We start from the raw sequence: 18,634 nt of genomic DNA on the forward strand, positions 1-18,634 counted from the left end.
CGCCCTCGAGCAGGCGGCTGTCGCCAGCTGCCGCAGCACCCGCAGCGGCCCGCGCCTGTCCGCCCCCGCGTGCCTGCCAAGGCCGACGCGGCCCGGATGCGACGGTGCGCTCCCCCCCCAACCGCGCACGTGACGGGGGGGGCAGTTTTCCTACCCCCCTCCCCCTTCTCGAAACCCCGCCTTCTCCTGAGAGGCTGCGGCTTTCTATTGCGCCACTACTGAAATGACCGCCGTGCCAGCCAGTCAGAGTGCGACCCTTCAAGTAAGACCCGCCCCCTGTTGGTCCTCAGGTTCCTTCCCGCTCATACAGGAGTCACTTCCGAAGAGAGAGAACCGCCATGAAGAGGGAAGGGGGTGCCGCCCAACTCCGCTCCGACAGCCTCCCCGAGTCCCAGCAGCAAGACGGCAACCACGCACCCAACTTCTCCAGCCACAGCTCATGCCGCCGTCGCCAGCGGCGCCGACATGACAAGGCGCTGCATGCCCGCTAGGCCAGGTTTCCCCTCATCCCCAGCCCCGGGGTCGTCGCCCCCGCGCTGCCATCTGAGACCCGGTAGTACCGCCCCTGCTGCAGCGGGAAAGAGAACAAAGAGTCCTGGGGACAGGTACCGTGCAGAGGGCTGGAGAAGGGGCCGGGTCGCGGGGGCAAGGGTATGAGGGAGGACTGCGGACGCCCGCTCTTTCGGTTCCCGCCATCCTCCGCGAGCTCAGGCCTCGGCTTTCCGGGGCCTGGCAAACCCCTGCCCCGCCTCCGCGCGGGGGCTTCTGGGACTTCGAGTTTCCTTTTCTGTAGTTGGGACGCAGTTCTCGGTCTAGTGACCACACAGCTTGGGTGGCTACGGAGAACCCGCCTTAGGTAGACCGTGATTTTTGTCTTTTACGATAGCTGGACCCGGGGCCCTGCCTGCTTAGTGCATATTTAGGTGGTTTTTTTGTACGTTGCAGTTCTACTGATCGTAGTAGCTTAACAGTATAAATCTTTTCTCAATTGTGGGTGAAATTATGTACGACGTGACGAGGAAAACCTTTCCACGAATTACTTTATAGTCCAGTATGCACGATAATTGATACTTGACATGCAGATTTGGAATGTGATATGTTTTTTCCTTCAGTAACTTTCCGCCTCTCCAGGCTAGGTTTCTTGTGAAGATTTTGTGGGAGCTATGTAATAAGATGGGGGAGTTTTGACATCCTCTGACAATAAAACATGTTTAAATTCTCTACGCACTTGGTACTGTCTTTTTTATTTTAAGTTTTAAAAAGCTTGTAACAAGTTTAACAGTAAGTTTATCTTCTAATGTGGTACAGGTCCACAATCCCTTATCTTAATTGTGAAAGCCAGAATGCTATGAAAATCAAAAGTTTTCAGTAAGTTTGGCACCACCTCTGACTTGGCAGCCAAACCTGACTAGAACTAATGGAAGGCTATTTATGGGCTTTATGGCATTAAGTGTGAGTATTTGTAAGCTTTGCTGGAGAAATACTGGTGTGTTTGCTTCCGGGGTGCAGTGTCAGACCCCACTGGGGGACTTTATGTAATGCATCCAAGTTACCCCCGTTCTAAAATCCAGTAAATTCAAAATTCAAAAACACATTTGACCCCAAAAATTTCAGATAAGGGCTTGTGAGCTGTTATAATTTTTAAAAGCTAGTTATAAATAACTAATGGACATTTCTGTGCATATAAAATTAGAGAACTGTTCCTACTTGAAAGTTACATTCATGGTTATTTTACAGATTTCTTGTATGTTTTACCCAAAACCATTTTTCCCTCTGGTGTATTACTCGAAAAGGAGCCTGGGATCTAATATTTTAGGAAAGATATAATGTTACTTTTAGTAATTAATGTAAAGGCATATTTAGTATTGTTTTGAATTAGCTGCTGCTTAATCCTTTCCCATCTCTCCTCAACTAGTAACAGAGGGCATCATCCTTTCCCGATTTGCAGAACCTCTGATATTTCTTCGTTTATTCTCCTGTGGAATTTTTTATGTTTTATGAAAACAAATGCATAAATTATTTCTTAGTCTGTCACTCATATTCATTTCATAACCAGTTAGCTTTTCTACCAACATTTTATAAACATTGTAGACTCTCAGTAAACCATTAAAGACGGGTGTTGCTCTTCGAACGTGACCTGTGAAGCGTACGAGGGACTTGGATTGTTCAAGTTTTCTCTGAGCATTCCAACCTCATAATGAATAAATGTTTAGGGAAACTGAGTGTACTGCTTCTCTTTCAGTGAAATGAATATGTTTTAGCAGAATTTTGCCAGGAAGTTAATTTTTTGCTCTACATATGATGACATTTCTCTTTATGCAGCTGACAGATAACTCTAAATACATCAATCCGAATACAAATTCTGGTAATATGGTTCACTTTGTGTTACTGTGCAGAAAGGCGCAGAAATCCTTAAAAATTAAAACAATTTGGTTTTTGTAATTGTTCACTTTCTTCCTTTTCTCGTGTTTCGTGTTTTCCCCAGGCAATGTGTTATTTTTGTAAATATCTGAAGAGTTTTTAGGTAAAAATTAAGATTTTGAAACACTAGTTGTGAAGATCATTCTAATTTCTGCTGTTACTTAGATTAACATCTTACTGTAGTATATAAAGAAGGTAGTATAAGCTTGGCACTTGATCCTTTCTGCCTTATGGCCAGCATGCCCTTCAACTCAGCTGCCTCCCCAGCTAGGCCCAATCACTGATATGCCATTCTACCATCTACTCTTGCTATGAGTCTATTCAGGTTTTACTCCGTTTTTGTAATCTCCATTATTCATTCAGCAAACATCTATTGAGCATTATTTTGTACCAGTCACTGGAGATACCAAGCAATAGGATCAGATCCCTTCACGTAGCAGTAAGCTTTTCCTAGGAAGCACACTGTCAATTCCCTGGATCTGTACTCCAGTCTTATCATTTTAGTACTATAGATTATATAAACCTCAGTTGTGCTTTTATAAATTTTCTCCTACAGGAAATGGTAAATTATATTTTCAGTTTTTTATAATCAGCTTAGCAAGGCATTATTGCCATTGTCAGAACGTGATTAAACCAGGTAGTGAAATCCAGTCTATATCCTATAAATCTAGTATTCTCCCCTTAATCTGAATTATTGAGGTTTTAACGTTTGCTTGTGTGATACCATATTAGTTATGCTTTTATTTTCAGGAAGCAGTCAATTATAGATTTCTTCAAACCAGCTTCAAAACAAGGTATGTATACTATTAATGCATTTTTTTGCAGGATCTTTTGAGGAGGGAGATGGATTCAATAAATTTCTCTAAGCTCTTACTTGATTAAGCATAATGTTCAAATTGAGAATATAATGAAGATGCAGTGTTTTTTACAAAGATAAGTTCTAAACATCATGAAACTTTTTGCTATTATTTTCTTACATTTAAAATATTCAGTCAATAATGTTCATACTGCATACTATTTTGATTCTCTAGTACAGTAACATTTTATAAATGGAGCCATATGAGCTTACAAGATGTAGCAAAAGGGAGCTTTATGAAAGTAAGGCTATTAAATAAATCATGTCTTAATTCCCCCCCATGAAATATGTATCATCATCTAAATATTGATTTGAAAATTCTTGTGATAGCTTAGTATTTTAAGTATTATTAATTTAAATAAATATACAAAATGTAATAGTTTGTGTTATTTTTAATAACATGCAATTTGTGTTTTAATTGGCTATTTAGACAGACGTATGTTGGATTCTCCACAAAAATCAGACATCAAATATGGAGGAAGTGGATTGTCCATCACTGGGACAGAGCAGTTTGAAAGGAAACTATCCTCACCAAAAAAATCTAAACCCAAAAGGGTGCCATCAGAAAAGAGCACTATTTTAGAGGCTTTCATGAAAGGTGTAAAAGAGCACCATAAAGATCGTGGTATGCATGAGTCACGTCGGCCTTGTGTGTCAATAGCCACCAAATATCCAAAGGCAGTTGCAAAAGTCTATGTTCCTCCATATTGCTTGTCAAAGGAGATGAAGGCACTGAAGAAAAAACATCGATCTCCAGAGAGAAGGAAGTCACTGTTCATTCATGAAAATAGCAGGGAGAAGAATGATAGAGATCGAGACAAGACCAGTGCAGATTCCAAAAAGCAGGCCACAGTGACAGAAACTGACATCTTCAGGAACAGCTCTAGAAGTCTTAGCAGCAGGAGCAGCCTATCCAGGCACCACCCAGGAGAAAGTCCACTGGGGGCTAAATTCCAGTTGTCATTAGCTTCTTACTGCAGAGAAAGAGAACTAAAGAAGTTGAGAAGGGAGCAGATGGAGCAGAGAATCAACTCGGAAAATTCTTTCTCAGAAGCAAGCAGTCTTTCCTTAAAATCCTCTAGTATAGAAAGAAAATGTAAACCAAGGCAGGAACAAAGTAAACAGAATGACGTCACACCTGGAAAGAGTAATCTTTCAAACCTGGTATGTGTAATAATTACTGGATTAGCCTGGCTACTGCTTTATTTAACATGCTAAATCTAAAAATATTTAATAACTATTAGCATCATATTGGTATCTTTTGTTAAGGAAATACTGATACACAGTTTGTTTAAAACCTAATTTCATTACATTTCTTCTGACTGTCTGTAGGATTCAGTAAAGTAATGTTTCTTGCCCTTAATTTTTTCAGACCATGAACAAAGACCTTTCTTAATCAAGAAAGTAAGCATTCTTTTTTTAGGCAAGTATAGTCATTTTTAAATTAGGCTGTGCTGAAGGGAGATACTTAAGGAATGGAAAAATCTAAAACAGGAAGAAATGTTCTAGAACAGCGATTCTCAAAATGTGGTCCCTAGACTAACAACATCAGCATCACCTGGGAACTTAGAAATGCAAATTCTCAGGCCCCGCCCCAGACTCACTGAACCAGAAATTAGAGGTAAGACCAGCAATCTGCAATTAACAAGCCTTCCAGATGATTCTGATATACTTTAAAGTTTTGAGACTGACTGGTTTAGATTATATGAGTCCTAAATAATTTTGAGAATGGGTCTTAGACAACTTAGATAATACTTAGAAAGCTATCCAGATACATACTAACTTCATATTCTCCCTTGAGAATAGACCAAACCTAGATTAGCATAAAAGCTGACCCTCTCCCCTAGAAAGACAAGTACCTCTGTTTCAAAGAACTTTTCTACATACAGAGCAAATAAAGCAAGATCAGATATCAAGAAAGGGCTATGTTGATAAGATGCTATGAGATTTTAAAGCCAGGTAGACCAAAAAAGTAAACCAAACTATGACATTTTAGGAGGGAATGGAGAGTGTTGCCTTGTATATTGTTAGAAAATGTGTTTGTAAACTCTAGGGTTTGTTTGAAAGGAGTTTGGTGTCTTTACCAATGAGATTTGCTAACAGTCAATAGAAGTTAGTAACATTTGGTCCATTCTTACAAGATTTTAGTGTTTGGTTGTACATCAATACTTGAACTGAAGTATTGAAGAGTCTGTTATGTCCATTTTTTTTTTTTTTTAGAGATTTTATTTATTAGAGAAAGCACAAGTGGGGGAGGGGGGGCAGTGATAGGCAGACTCCCCACTCAGTGGGGAGCCGGGTACGGCTGGATCCCAGGACCCTGAGATCATGACCTGAACCAAAGTCAGGCACTTAACTGACTGAGCCACCCGGGCGCCCCTGAGTTATGTCCATTTAATTGGCAAATATTAGGCTTACTATTTCTTTTTCAAAATAATGATGCAGTGCTTAATCTTTAGCTCTAAATTTGCATTATGAAAACTGGCTTTTATTTTTACGACATTTTTACATTTTATGATACAAATGCCTTTCATTTTTATAAAACTTAAAGAGTTTAAAATGTTTTATTATAGAAGTTTGAATTTCTCTCCAAATATAAGTGCTTGCTTTAATTGGTCTAGAAATCTGTGTTTAAATGTTATAAAGAAAAGTTTACATTCTTTACTGGCCCCAATTCCTAATTAACTTTTTCTCATTTTGCTAATAGGAAAATGGACATTTCTCAAGGAAAAGATCCTCTTCTGATTCATGGGAACCTGCTTCAGGTAGAATCAAAATTAATTTATTAATTTTTAAATAAAATTGTACCTCAGTGGCACTTTTTTTTTTTTTAAGATTTTATTTATTTGACAGAGAGAGACACAGTGAGAGAGGGAACACACGCAGTGGGAGTGGGAGAGGGAGAAGCAGGCTTCCCACTGAGCAGGGAGCCCAATGCAGGGCTCGATCCCAGGACCCTCGAATCATGACCTAAGCCAAAGGCAGACACTTAACGACTGAGCCACCCAGGTGCCCCATTAGGTGGCACTTTTTTAAAACAAATTGGTTTAAATATTCAATTTCCTTCCTAGAGGGAAATTGAATGTCTCAGATCAGTTAAGAGTTTGGTTAAATTATATTTTAAAAGAATAGTACTTGAATTAGTATGTATAACCTGTGGTTTATCTTGACTTTTTTGCCTCTTTCAAGAGTTCCTAGCAACATGTTTCTCATTTTGGTATTCAGTGTTCTACTGTTGAATCTTGGCTACAATAAGAAGCATAATCTTATATTATTGGAATTGTGGACTATCTGAGATCTCGGTATTATAGATGCTTTGTATAAGGTTGAAACTGTTATCATGATCCAAAACAGTGTTTCCTAATATTTCAAGTACAAAGATAACCTTTTTAATATCAAATTTCTGAGGACACCTACATGATATTAATTTGTACTTTTAGTATCTATTGGTTGAGGAAATACATAATAACAAATAGCTACTGTTAATTCAGTAATTCTTAAAATATCTTTATCTTTTCTTAACTAGAAAATAGAACAGTGTAAAAGTCAAACATTGCAGAAATTCATAACACAGAAAATGAAAGGTTCCCAGAAATAACAGCTGTTAATAGTCCGGTGTATCAGATTTTTTTCTGCCATGATTGCAAACTTTGAAAAATGGATTTTACAGATTTCCACACTCAGTAAGATACAGTGGACATAACAATAATAGCCAGCGTTTATTGAACAGTTACTGTGTGCCATGCCCTGTTCTTTGTGCTTTTAATTCATTTGATCTTCACATCCTCATAAGATGATTACTTTTAAAGATGAAAAAACAGTGGTACAGAGAGACAGATGTGACTCCTTGTTCTTCAGGTTTCATGTAAGACTCTATTTTTTATATATTCTAGAGGTGCAGTACATTTTGACCAGGTGATCTCAAGTGTTAAAATCAATGTTTAGCCAAGGCTGAAACCATAATTACCATCATAGAGGGAGCTTCTAGATACAGGAATAAATTTGAAGTTTTATGTGGTTTTTAAAATTTTTATTTAATTTTTACAGTGTTGTTGATTTTAGTGATCAAATTTCATTGCATTTTGACATCACGAAATACAACAACAATAATTTCTCAGCCAGGAGGTTGTTCCTGTACTCACTGTATTACACATTTGTAGTAATAAGTGATTTGCAGTGAGGTGAATGGAGGAACAAAGTATTTTTAGTATAAAATATTTTGCTCTGCCGGTATAAAGGGCTGCCGGTGGTGGTGTTGCCACCAAGCTCTTCAGCTTTTTTTTTTTTCTCTAGTAATGACTAAGAGAAAAATTCTCTTCAGTTCATAGGTTTGCAGATTTCATCAGTGGTGACTGTAATGTAGTTTCATTTATATAGTTCCACATATTGCAGTTTTTGAACAGTGTTTGAAAAAGATGCTTTCTGGGTGCCTGGGTGGCTCAATCAGTTAAGCATCTACCTTGGCTCAGATCATGATCCTGGAGTCCCAGGATCGAATCCGAATCCGGCTCCCTGCTTAGCAGGGAGTCTGCTTCTCCCCCTGACCCTCCCCTCTCTTGTGCTTTTTCTCTCTCTCAAATAAATAAATAAAATCTTTAAAAGAAAAAGACGCTTCCTGTCCCGGGAGCTCTTAGGTATCAAAGTGTTGTCCTTTCCCCCCTGCTTTTCTGGTTGAGATCATGTCATTGATGAACTCCCAAAATCAAGGGAAGAGGGCGGACACCTCGTGTTTACATCGGAGTTTCTACACGTTTTAGACAGAGACTCTTTAAGGCCCGCGCTCTTGTTTCACTAAAGACAAACTAATGGCAGCACACGTTGCTAATGACAGTGGATTTTTTTTTAATAAAAGTTTACAGATCAAATGTGAAATAAATATGAAAAAAATAAAAAGATGCTTTCTGCATATTTTCATAAGCAGATTTAAGATTCACTTATATTTTTATTTCTAATATTTTTGCATGTTTCATAATCATTTTTAGTTATGGTATTGTACTTTTTAATAAATACACATTTGTGCTGCATTTCACTGTCAACAGAATATAAAGGACATAAGGGGCTTTTTCACTAGATAACCTGAAGAATGCTTATCTTTATCTGATAGTGAATAGATCTTAATAATCCAAATATACTGTCTTGTTCATATTACTGCTATTATACTTCTCAGTTGTGATCGTGATGTACATAATCACACACAAGTTAGAGGATTTCAGAAATGTTGATAAAGTCATTTAGCTCTTTAGTCTTCCAGAATCCTGTCCTTGGGCTGCATTCTGAGGTCCAAATTAATCCATCCCTTGTTTATTCTATAATTTATTAGTAACCAATCTCCTATTTTTTTTTCTTTTTTTTTTTTTTTAAGATTTTATTTATTTATTTGACATGGGGGGCGGGAGAGAGTGAGGGAGAGGGAGAGGGAGAGGGCAAGCACAAGCAGGGGTAGCAGCAGGCAGGGGAGAAGCAGCCTCCCCGAAGAGCAGGGAGCCCGATGTGGGACTCGATCCCAGGACCCTGGGATCATGACCTTAGCCGAAGGCAGCCACTTAACCAACTGAGCCACCCAGGTGCCCCTAACCAGTCTCCTATTAATGGACAGTTGGATTTTTACTTTTTTTCTATTTACAAATTAAATCTCTTGTCTTACCTGTTTTATATATTAACAGATATTTGAAATGTTCTTAAACAGTCTACAGTTTGTACAAGCAGTGCAAAAATAATTCTTCAGTTAACCCACTGCTTTAGAGAGCTTGCAAAAGGGGAGCTGCCCCACAGTACCATTTCAACCTCCTCTAATTCTAGATGTCAAAAGCTCTTAATAAGCTGATTTTTCCTAAACTTTGCCCATAAACAGGTTTTCTCTCCTCCTGTTCCGTAATTAAAGACCTGAACAAATCAGAAATTTCTCCTCATGTCTAGCTGTATATAAATTAACTTCTCTAGGAAATGGAACAGAACTCAAACTGGCAGCTCTGTAGCTGTCTTTTTTGAAACCCTAAATTTAAAATAATCAGTGTAAGTCCACCCCAAGTCTTTTTCTTAGTTACTTGATTTCTCATCTTATACTGTAAAGGACCCCTGTCCTTTTTTACAAGACATTTAACCCCAGCAGAGTGAGTGGGCATGGAATGATTTCTTCAGGTAATAGGAGCTATCTGTAGAAAAATGGCGATAGAGGCATTTGTTTATTGATTTTTCATGTTTATAAATGGAATTTTTTAGATTATGTTCTGATCAAGCTATCCAAAAAGTTGCTTACCTCTTGAGTTATTTTGTTGTTGTTTTAATCAAATTGTTAAGGATTTGAGGACATCTGCCCATATGCAGAGAGAAACTTGATTTGGGGAATACTGATTATATAAATAGTAATATTTAATGATTAGTGGGTTTTAATTAATGATACATCACATTTTTAAACACAATAAGAAATTTTTTAAACCTGGTTAACTCAAATATACGTGGTTTATTAAAGTTCTCCTGTATGGAGCTCCTAAACCTAGGTGGCTTAAAACAGTAGTAATTTATTTTCTCATGATTCTAGAAGCTAGAAATCCAAAATTAAGGTTATCAGCAGAGCCATGCTCTCTCTCAACAATTCTTAAGATTTTATTTATTTATTTATTTGAGAGAGAGTGTGCGCACACAAGCGGGGGGAGGGGCAGAGAGAGAGAGGGAGAAGCAGACTTCCACTGAGCAGGGAGCCCAACTCAGGGCTCAGTTCCAGGACCCTGAGCTCATGACCTGAGCCAAAGGCAGATGCTTAACCAACTGAGCCACCCAGGCACCCCTTCCTTGTGTGTTTTCACATCATCTTCCCTCTTCAAGTCTGTCTCTATGTCCAAATTTCCCCTTTTGAAGGAAGCCAAAGAGAAAGGTATTTAGGTTCAACTAAAATGCCAGCCTGCTCCACCCAGAGAAGTACATTTTGTGAGAACCAATGGAAAGGAGCCTGAGTTGCTGTAGTACATTCCCTGTGAATTCATGACATGATAGTGTAAAAAAAGATAAAAGACCTCAAGACTGCAGATATCCCCTTTTTCTGAGGACACCAGTCATAACTTTATTAGGACCCACCTTAATGACTTTATTTTAACTTGACTACCCCTGTAAAGACCCTATTTCTTATTTTTTTTAGCAATTTTTTTTTTTTTTTTTTTTTTTTTTTAAGATTTTATTTATTTGCGAGAGAGAGAATGAGAGACAGAGAGCATGAGAGGGAGGAGGGTCAGAGGGAGAAGCAGACTCCCTGCTGAGCAGGGAGCCCGATGTGGGACTCGATCCCGGGACTCCAGGATCATGACCTGAGCCGAAGGCAGTCGCTTAACCAACTGAGCCACCCAGGCGCCCCTAGACCCTATTTCTTATTAAAGTCGCATTCTGAGATTCTGGGAGTTAGGAGCCACAATTCAACCACAGCTCATAACACAGCTAAAGACTAGACGGATACACAGGAAGGAATAAATAATTAAACACTGGGGAGAAAGACTTGGGTGGATTTTCTTAATTGAGAAATTAAAATATATCTGCCTTCAACTAGTTATCGTATATATATTTTAAGGTGCTATAAATTTAGATGTAGAAGTATTACATTTTTGGAATCAGATAGTCCTTGGTCTAAGAAAGAATATATGAACTTTGAGGGAATTGCCTTCCATGATAACAGATATGCAGCTTTTGTGTTTTGGGGAGCAATACCTTGAATTTTGTTTTGGTAGTAAACTTTTAACAGCTTTAGAATGAAAATGAGCATTGTCATTAGCTTTAAATTTGGACACCAGTATTTTATTAGTTAATAAATAAATGGTAGTATTACCTCTTTTTCCTTATCCCACATATATTGAATGATCTCAGCCTAAACTTTTACAATTTATTTTTTCTTTTTTTTTTAATTTTACTTTATTATGTTAATCACCATACATTACATCATTAGTTTTTGATGTAGTGTTCCATGACTCATTGTTTGCGTATAACACCCAGTGCTCCATTCGATACATGGCCTCTTTAATACCCATCACCAGGCTAACCCATCCCCCCACCCCCCTCCCCTCTAGAACCCTCAGTTTGTTTCTCAGAGTCCATAGTCTCTCATGGTTCATCTCCCCCTCCGATTCCCCCCCCTTCATTTTTCCCTTTAAACGTTTACAATTTAAACATTTTGTCATAGTGTTCTAGACACTCACTGAATAAACTTTACTAAGATAGGAAAATATATTTTTCACTAATCTGGCAAAAATTAAATTTTAGCAGGGTCTAAGCAGAATAAGTTCCCTGACAAAAGAAAAAGGAACTCTGTGGACTCAGATCTGAAAAGCACAAGAGAATCTATAATGCCAAAAGTAAAAGAGTCCTTCCTTGAGAAGCGTCCTGACGGACCACATCAGAGAGAGAAATTTATAAAACATATTGCACTGAAGACACCTGGGGATGTATTGCGCTTGGAAGATATATCCAAGGAACCCAGTGAAGAAATTGATCGCTCCTCTGGAGGCTTGGCACCTTCAAATTCTGGCCACCATTCTTCCAGGAATAGTGACCAAATCCGTGTGGCAAGTACCAAAGAGACTAAGATGCAGAAACCCCACTTATCTTTACCTCAGGAAAAGTCTGCAGTTAAAAAAGCTAGCAATCTTCAGAAAAATAAAACTGCTAGCTCTGTGGCATCAAAGGAAACAAAACTTCTACCTTTACTTTCCCATGTTCCAAGTGCTGGTTCCTCCCGGGTACCATTAAATGCTAAAAATTGCACTCTTCCAGTTCCTAAAAAAGAAAAAGAGCGTTCCTCATCTAAAGAATGTTCTGGGCATTCTACAGAGTCCTCCAAACACAAGGAACACAAGGCAAAGACTAATAAAGCTGATTCTAATGTATCTTCAGGGAAAATTTCTGGGGGATCTTTGCGTTCAGAATATGGCACTCCTACAAAGTCTCCCCCAGCTGCTTTGGAAGTTGTGCCATGTATCCCAGGCCCTACAGCACCTTCAGATAAAGCCCCTTCAGATAAAGAGAGTTCAGGAAATTCCAATGCAGGTAGCAATGCACTGAAAAGAAAACTAAGGGGTGATTTTGATAGTGATGAAGAAAGTTTAGGTTACAACCTAGACAGTGATGAGGAAGAGGAAACATTAAAATCACTGGAAGAAATAATGGCTTTGAACTTCAATCAGACTCCTGCAACTACAGGAAAGCCTCCTGCTCTTTCCAAGGGGCTTAGATCTCAGTCATCAGACTATACAGTAAGTAATGCTGTGACATTTATCTTTACTTGAAGAGGGAAAGATGGATTGATCAGTGAAAGAGGGATAAATTGCTAGAACTTATTTGAAAACTTAGTATTTGTTATGATTCATAATTGGACTGAAACTGGTATAGTTCTTGTTTGGTTAATGGATTTCCCATATCTTTTATTACTGTAAATCAGTGGTCTCCAAACTTTTTTGATCACACACACTTCTATTAGTAAAAAATTTTTAAGCATGTACTCCAATATATATGTATACTTGTAGATTATATACATGTACCACTATACTACTGTGTACTTTCTAAAGCATATGCAAAAACAGAATTTAAAAGGAAGAAGAAAAAAGTATTTTCCATTAGAAGTTATATAGAAGTTACTATAGACTAAGTTCTACTGGAGTTTCTATAGAAGTTCCATATAAATAGAAGTTCTATTATTTTCTTCCTGCACCCCAATGGATCACCTTGCACACCCCCTGCTTTGGAGACCACTGCTGTAAATGAAGGTAGAGTGTAGAAATGTTGTTAATTGTGGTGTGCAATTTTATTTATAAAGTGCTTCATTCTATCTTGGGAATAAGCTGCATTAAATTCTAATATGTCTGTAAAATTTGGTGGGGAAGGTGTTAATGTTCCATGGTAACACCTAAAAATTAGTTTGATTCCATTAAAATAGAATTTAAAAATAAAGACAGGGTAGCCATGGAGCCCTTGGGTGTTTGCAGTCAGTTCCTAAGGCTGGCAGGGTTTTATAAGTAGTGCCTTTCCTAATAAATGGTAAAATCAAATTGCCTGCAGTACAAAATACTAGATTTAAAGCATGATGGTGAAAATTCTCTAAGAAAGGTATCCTCCTGGCCTAGGTTATTGAAATAGAAAATATTCTTTAGTACTCTGAACAACTTAGAACATCCCAATTCTTCTACTAAGATATGTTATAAAGTATTCCTAAATTTTCTTCTTGTTTTAGGAACATGTTCATAGTGGAACATACACAAATACTTTAGAACGTCTAGTGAAGGAGATGGAAGACACTCAAAGGTTAGTTAGCATCATGACTACCTTGCTAAATTTAACATACTGCTTGTTTGTGTGGCTGGCTTTTAATTTTCCTTTAAAAATTATGAGAAATTAGCATGCATTTTGTGCTAGTTTTATTGTCAGCTTTGTTAGAAAAAAAGTATTCTCGTTCACAGGCAGGGTCAGAAGATCAGGTTTTTATGGTTTACTGCATTACCGTAATAATACAAATTCCTTTCTGCTTACCACAACCAGAATCTAACTGGTAGCTGAAATTCTTGATCAAAAGTATGGGCAGAGTTTTTTGTGTGTATTTTTTAATTGTGATAAAATATATAGAATTTAATTTACCATTCTAATCATTTTTAAATTTGCAGTTCAGTGGCATTAAGTACGTTCACCTTGTTGTGCAACCACCACCACCATCCATCTTCAGAACTTTTTTTCAGCTTCCCTAACTGAAATTCCATGCTCATTAAATAATAACTTCCCATCCTTCTCTTCCCCCAGCCCTTGGCAACTACCCTTCTCCTTTCTGTCTCTATGAAATTAACTATTCTAGGTACCTCATATAAATGAAATCATACAGTATTCGTCCATTTATACTGGCTTATTTTACTTAGCGTAGTGTCTTCAAGGTTTGTCCGTGTTGTAGCATGTGTCAGAATTTCCTTCCCTTTTAAGGCTGAATAATACTCCATTGTATGTATATAGCACATTTTATTTATCCATTCATCCTTTGATGGACACTTGTGTTGTTTCTATTTTTTGGCTATTGGAAGTATTGCTGCTGTGAACAAGGGTGTACAAATATCTCTTCAAGTCCCCACTCAATTCTTTTGGGTTGGTATATTCCCAGAAGTGGAATCCTGGACCATACAGTGATTCTATACATATTTTGAGGAACTGCTGTACTGTTTTCCATAGTGGCTGCACCATTTTACATTCCCACCAGCAGAGCACAAGGATTCCAGTTTTTCCACATCCTCACCAACACTTGATATTTTCTGGTTTTTTGATCATAGCCATCCTAATGAATATGAAGTGGTACCTCATGGTTTTGATTTTCACTTTCCTAATAACGAATGATGTTGAGCATCTTTTCATGTCCTTATTGGCCATTTGTATAGCTTCCTTGGAGAAATGTCTATTCAGATCCTTTGCACATGTTTTTTTTAAGATTTTATTGATTTATTTGAGAGAGAGCACAAGAGGGGGAAGGGGCAGAGGGAGAAGGAGAAGCAGACTCCCTGCTGAGCAGGGACCCCGATGTGGGGCTCAATCCTAGGACCCCAGGATCATGACCTGAGCCAAAGACGGATGCTTAATCAACTGAGCCATCCAGGTGCCCCTTGCCCATTTTTTAATTGAGTTGTTTGGGGGTTTTTTGTTTGCGTAGAATTTTTTTTAAACATTCTTATATTCACGTAGTCCAAATTCTGAAACCAGCATAGCCACACATGGTATTTCTACATCAAGTTACTCTTGAGGAAGAAGTTTAGAATTAACGTTTCTCTCTCTTTCTGTCTCTGGCTCTCTCTCTCTCACACACACACACAGAAATCAAAAAGTTTGAGGATCATAATGGACCTGATAAAATTTGTCACTAGTTGTAAACTACTTTTGCTAATGAGGGGAAAAATATCTTCCTCATTTAAGGAAAATCCTCAAAACTAGCCCACAGAACTTCACTAAAAGCTCAACTGACTTGGGGCGCCTGGGTGGCTTAGTTGGTTAAGCGTCTGACTTTGACTTAGGTCATGATCTCAGGGTCTTGGGATTGGATCAGGCCCCATGTTGGGCTCCCCGCTCAGCAGAGTCTCCTCTCTCTACCTCAAATAAATAATAAAATCTTAAAAATAAGATAAAAAAATAATAAAATCAAAAAAAAAAAAAAAAAGAAGCTTAGGCGCCTGGGTGGCTCAGTTGGTTAAGCAACTGCCTTCGGCTCAGGTCATGATCCTGGAGCCCCGGGATCAAGTCCTGCGTCAGGCTCCCTGCTCAGCGGGGAGTCTGCTTCTTCCTCTGACCCTCCCCCCTCTCATGTGCTCTTTCTCTCTCTCTCTCATTCTCGCTCTCTCAAATAAATAAATAAATAAATAAAATCTTTAAAAAAAAAAAAAAGCTCAACTGACGTGAAGTTGGTATATATGTGTCTCAAACTTGATAGATGAGTTAGCTAACCATAGGAAATACAATTAGAAGTGTTCCCCTTTCTAAATTTAGAGAAATTGTTTCTATTGTAAAATTCTTTAAACATTTCATGAATTCATGTGATTTGTAATGTCAGATCTGAAGTTGTTTATTTGAAATGAACACTGCACAGACCAGAGGCAGAGATGCTAGTTTGGTCTGATGATTGACTCTTTTCTGTATTGGTAGAGCAGTACATTTACCAGTCACTTACTGTTGTATTATACTCATCTACTGTGGGGCTGGAGCTAGGAATAAGGACCTTGGTTAAAATAACTTAATCTTGGCAAGCAGTATAAGCAAGGACTGCAGAGCTAGACTCTCTGGCTTTGAATCCCAGCTCCTTGCATTGTGAGCTTGAGCAAGTTAGCATTCCTAATGTTTGTTTCCTCATGTGTAAAATGGGTAATAATAAACTACTACATGGGGTTCTTGTGAGGGTTGAAAGATTTAATACGTAAAGTTCTCAGTACAGTGCCTGTCCCATAGTAAGGGCTCAGTGTTAGGTATTGTGATGATAATAATGATGACAATGATAATGACTACTGGTGCTAGAAAGACTAATTAACATCAGTTTGTTGGTCTACTGGAAGTCAAATGAGCATTAAAGATTCAAGGGGATAATCAAATTATTCTTTGCCATTTTCCTTCCCCTTTCTCTAAATGATTTGGATATCATTCTTGAAGTCCTAGCTATAAAGAAATATTCAAGTCTTCTATCTGAAGGAACACTATTCTAATATCATACCAGTAGCTGGGTAAAAGTCTGTTATACATCATGATGTTTGGGAAGACATAATTTGACCTGTAGTGCATCAAAGTTTGTCATATAACAAGGTACTTATTAATAAGAGGTTGAGTTTTGGGGCGGGGGGTGTTTTGTTTTTTGGTGCTGCTTTTAGACCTAAACTAAAGATTATTTTTAGAGTAAACCATTTTCTGTAACATTTCTTGTAATTCTCAGGTTAGATGAACTGCAGAAGCAGCTACAGGAAGACATAAGGCAGGGCCGAGGTATTAAATCCCCCATCAGAATTGGAGATCAAGACAGTACAGATGATGAGGATGGCCTCTTAGAAGAGCACAGGTATAGCATTTTTCATAATGTATACCCTATTAAGTTTATATTTTTAAATTTTGTTCTTGTGAAATAAATGAACCATTGACGGTTATGTACTTTACGAGTAGGATGGCCTCTTAGAAGAGCACAGGTATAGCATTTTTCATAATGTATACCCTATTAAGTTTATATTTTTTAATTTTGTTCTTGTGAAATAAAGGAACCATTGATGGTTATATACTTTATGAGTAATCTATGATGGTTTTCTAATCCATGTATGATGGATTTGAAGGACAAATGTTAAGGCCAAGTTACATCTTTTTCCTCCTGGTTATTGTTTCTTTTCACACAGACCCATTTAGTGGCTTTGGACTAACTACTAGCAAAAAGTGGGAGGAACAAAACACATGTTCTCATGCTAGTCTTCTTATCTGGGGTTAACATTGGTCCTAAGAAAAGTTTTCTTTGCGCCCAACCTTTAAACACAAAATCATATGCAATATAACTATTTGATATTCAATAACTTTTTTTATTCCAGGGAATTTCTAAAGAAATTTTCAGTTACAATTGATGCTATTCCTGATCATCACCCAGGTGAAGAAATATTTAATTTCCTCAATTCCGGAAAAATTTTCAATCAGTATACCTTGGATTTAAGAGACTCTGGTTTTATAGGACAGAGCGCTGTAGAAAAGCTTATACTTAAGTAAGTAGAAAAATAGAAAAACGTTTTGCTTTTTCCTATATAAAAATTACTCTAAAAGATTTCTAACTGACATAGTCTTCTAAAAGGTTAATTTCTATTATGACCTATCCAGTTTTCTAATCCTTCTTATTACTATTGCTTTTTGTGTTTATTATTTAATTATAGGAAGCAGTGTAAGATAGTTGCTTGGCGTATTACATGCCTTTATTAGTTAGGATTAAGATCAGCATATAATAACAGCAACTGTCAAAATAATAGGGGCTTAAAATAAGAAGTATATTTCTTTCTTATGTGAAAGAAGTTCAGAGGTAGGAAGTCCAGGGCTGGTGTTTCACCATATAATCTTTCTTCTCCACCATCTAAGCACCTGGTTGCTTCAGGTGCTACTGGTACTCCAGCCCTTTACATTAAAATTCCCAGAAATCCCACACATTTCTACTTACGGTTAGTTGGATAGAACTTAGTAAACATGACCACGCCTAGTTACAAGGAAGGCTGGGAAATGGTTTTTATTTTAGGCAGAGCCAGTGTACCCAGCTAAAAGTCAGGGTTCAGTTGCCAAGAGGAAAGGCAAGAATAGATGTTGGGATGGGCAACTAGCAGTCTATACCACAGTGCCCAAATTGGTCTAATTTCTCTCAGTGCATGATTATCTCAGATGCAGAGAGATCACATTAATTCTGGTGCTGAGTTTTATGGAAGTACAAACCCAAGCTGACAAAAGCAGACTTAATAGGAGCTTTCTCAACACTGCCAGCTAATGTAAATTTATCCACCAGATAAATCTGGAAACAGGCTAACAGACTGGATCAGCTTTAGGCCATCACTTGAATTTCCTTTATGAGTAACCCATCCATATTGGAGTAGAGTCCACCTCTAAGGACTGAGGATGGTGTGCTAGCTCATTTCCCTGATTATGTCAGATGTGGTGGTAGAAGTTTCTTACTATGAAAGTAACAGTCATTGATTTCACTTTATTTTTTCAGATCAGGAAAAACAGATCAGATTTTTTTGACAACACAAGGCTTTCTTACCTCTGCTTATCACTATGTCCAGTGTCCCGTACCTGTGTTAAAGTGGCTGTTTCGGGTAAGAGAAATGTTTGGGGAGTATAGTTGTCTCCTACTGCATTTCCTAGTCAAAA

At 37.9% G+C, this 18,634-nt stretch overlaps 1 protein-coding gene across 6 annotated transcripts in view; it reads left to right on the plus strand.

Moving 5' to 3' along the window:
• The first annotated feature begins 316 nt into the window (after positions 1-316).
• SLF2 (SMC5-SMC6 complex localization factor 2) overlaps positions 317-18,634 on the plus strand; it is a 53,287-nt gene continuing 34,969 nt past the window's right edge. Inside the window, exons 1-9 of one of the 6 annotated variants that reach the window (XM_032423026.1) lie at positions 317-605; positions 3,172-3,215; positions 3,708-4,441; positions 5,985-6,042; positions 11,519-12,507; positions 13,482-13,552; positions 16,689-16,811; positions 17,323-17,490; positions 18,477-18,579. In XM_032423026.1, coding sequence (XP_032278917.1) covers positions 466-605; positions 3,172-3,215; positions 3,708-4,441; positions 5,985-6,042; positions 11,519-12,507; positions 13,482-13,552; positions 16,689-16,811; positions 17,323-17,490; positions 18,477-18,579 — 2,430 coding nt within the window. In that variant the 5' untranslated portion in view covers positions 317-465. The other 5 variants (XM_032423027.1, XR_004301667.1, XM_032423028.1 and 2 more) reach the window with 5 other exon arrangements.

The sequence above is a fragment of the Phoca vitulina genome, unplaced genomic scaffold (genome assembly GCF_004348235.1).
Source record: "Phoca vitulina isolate PV1807 unplaced genomic scaffold, GSC_HSeal_1.0 scaffold28, whole genome shotgun sequence".
NCBI lineage: Eukaryota > Metazoa > Chordata > Mammalia > Carnivora > Phocidae > Phoca > Phoca vitulina.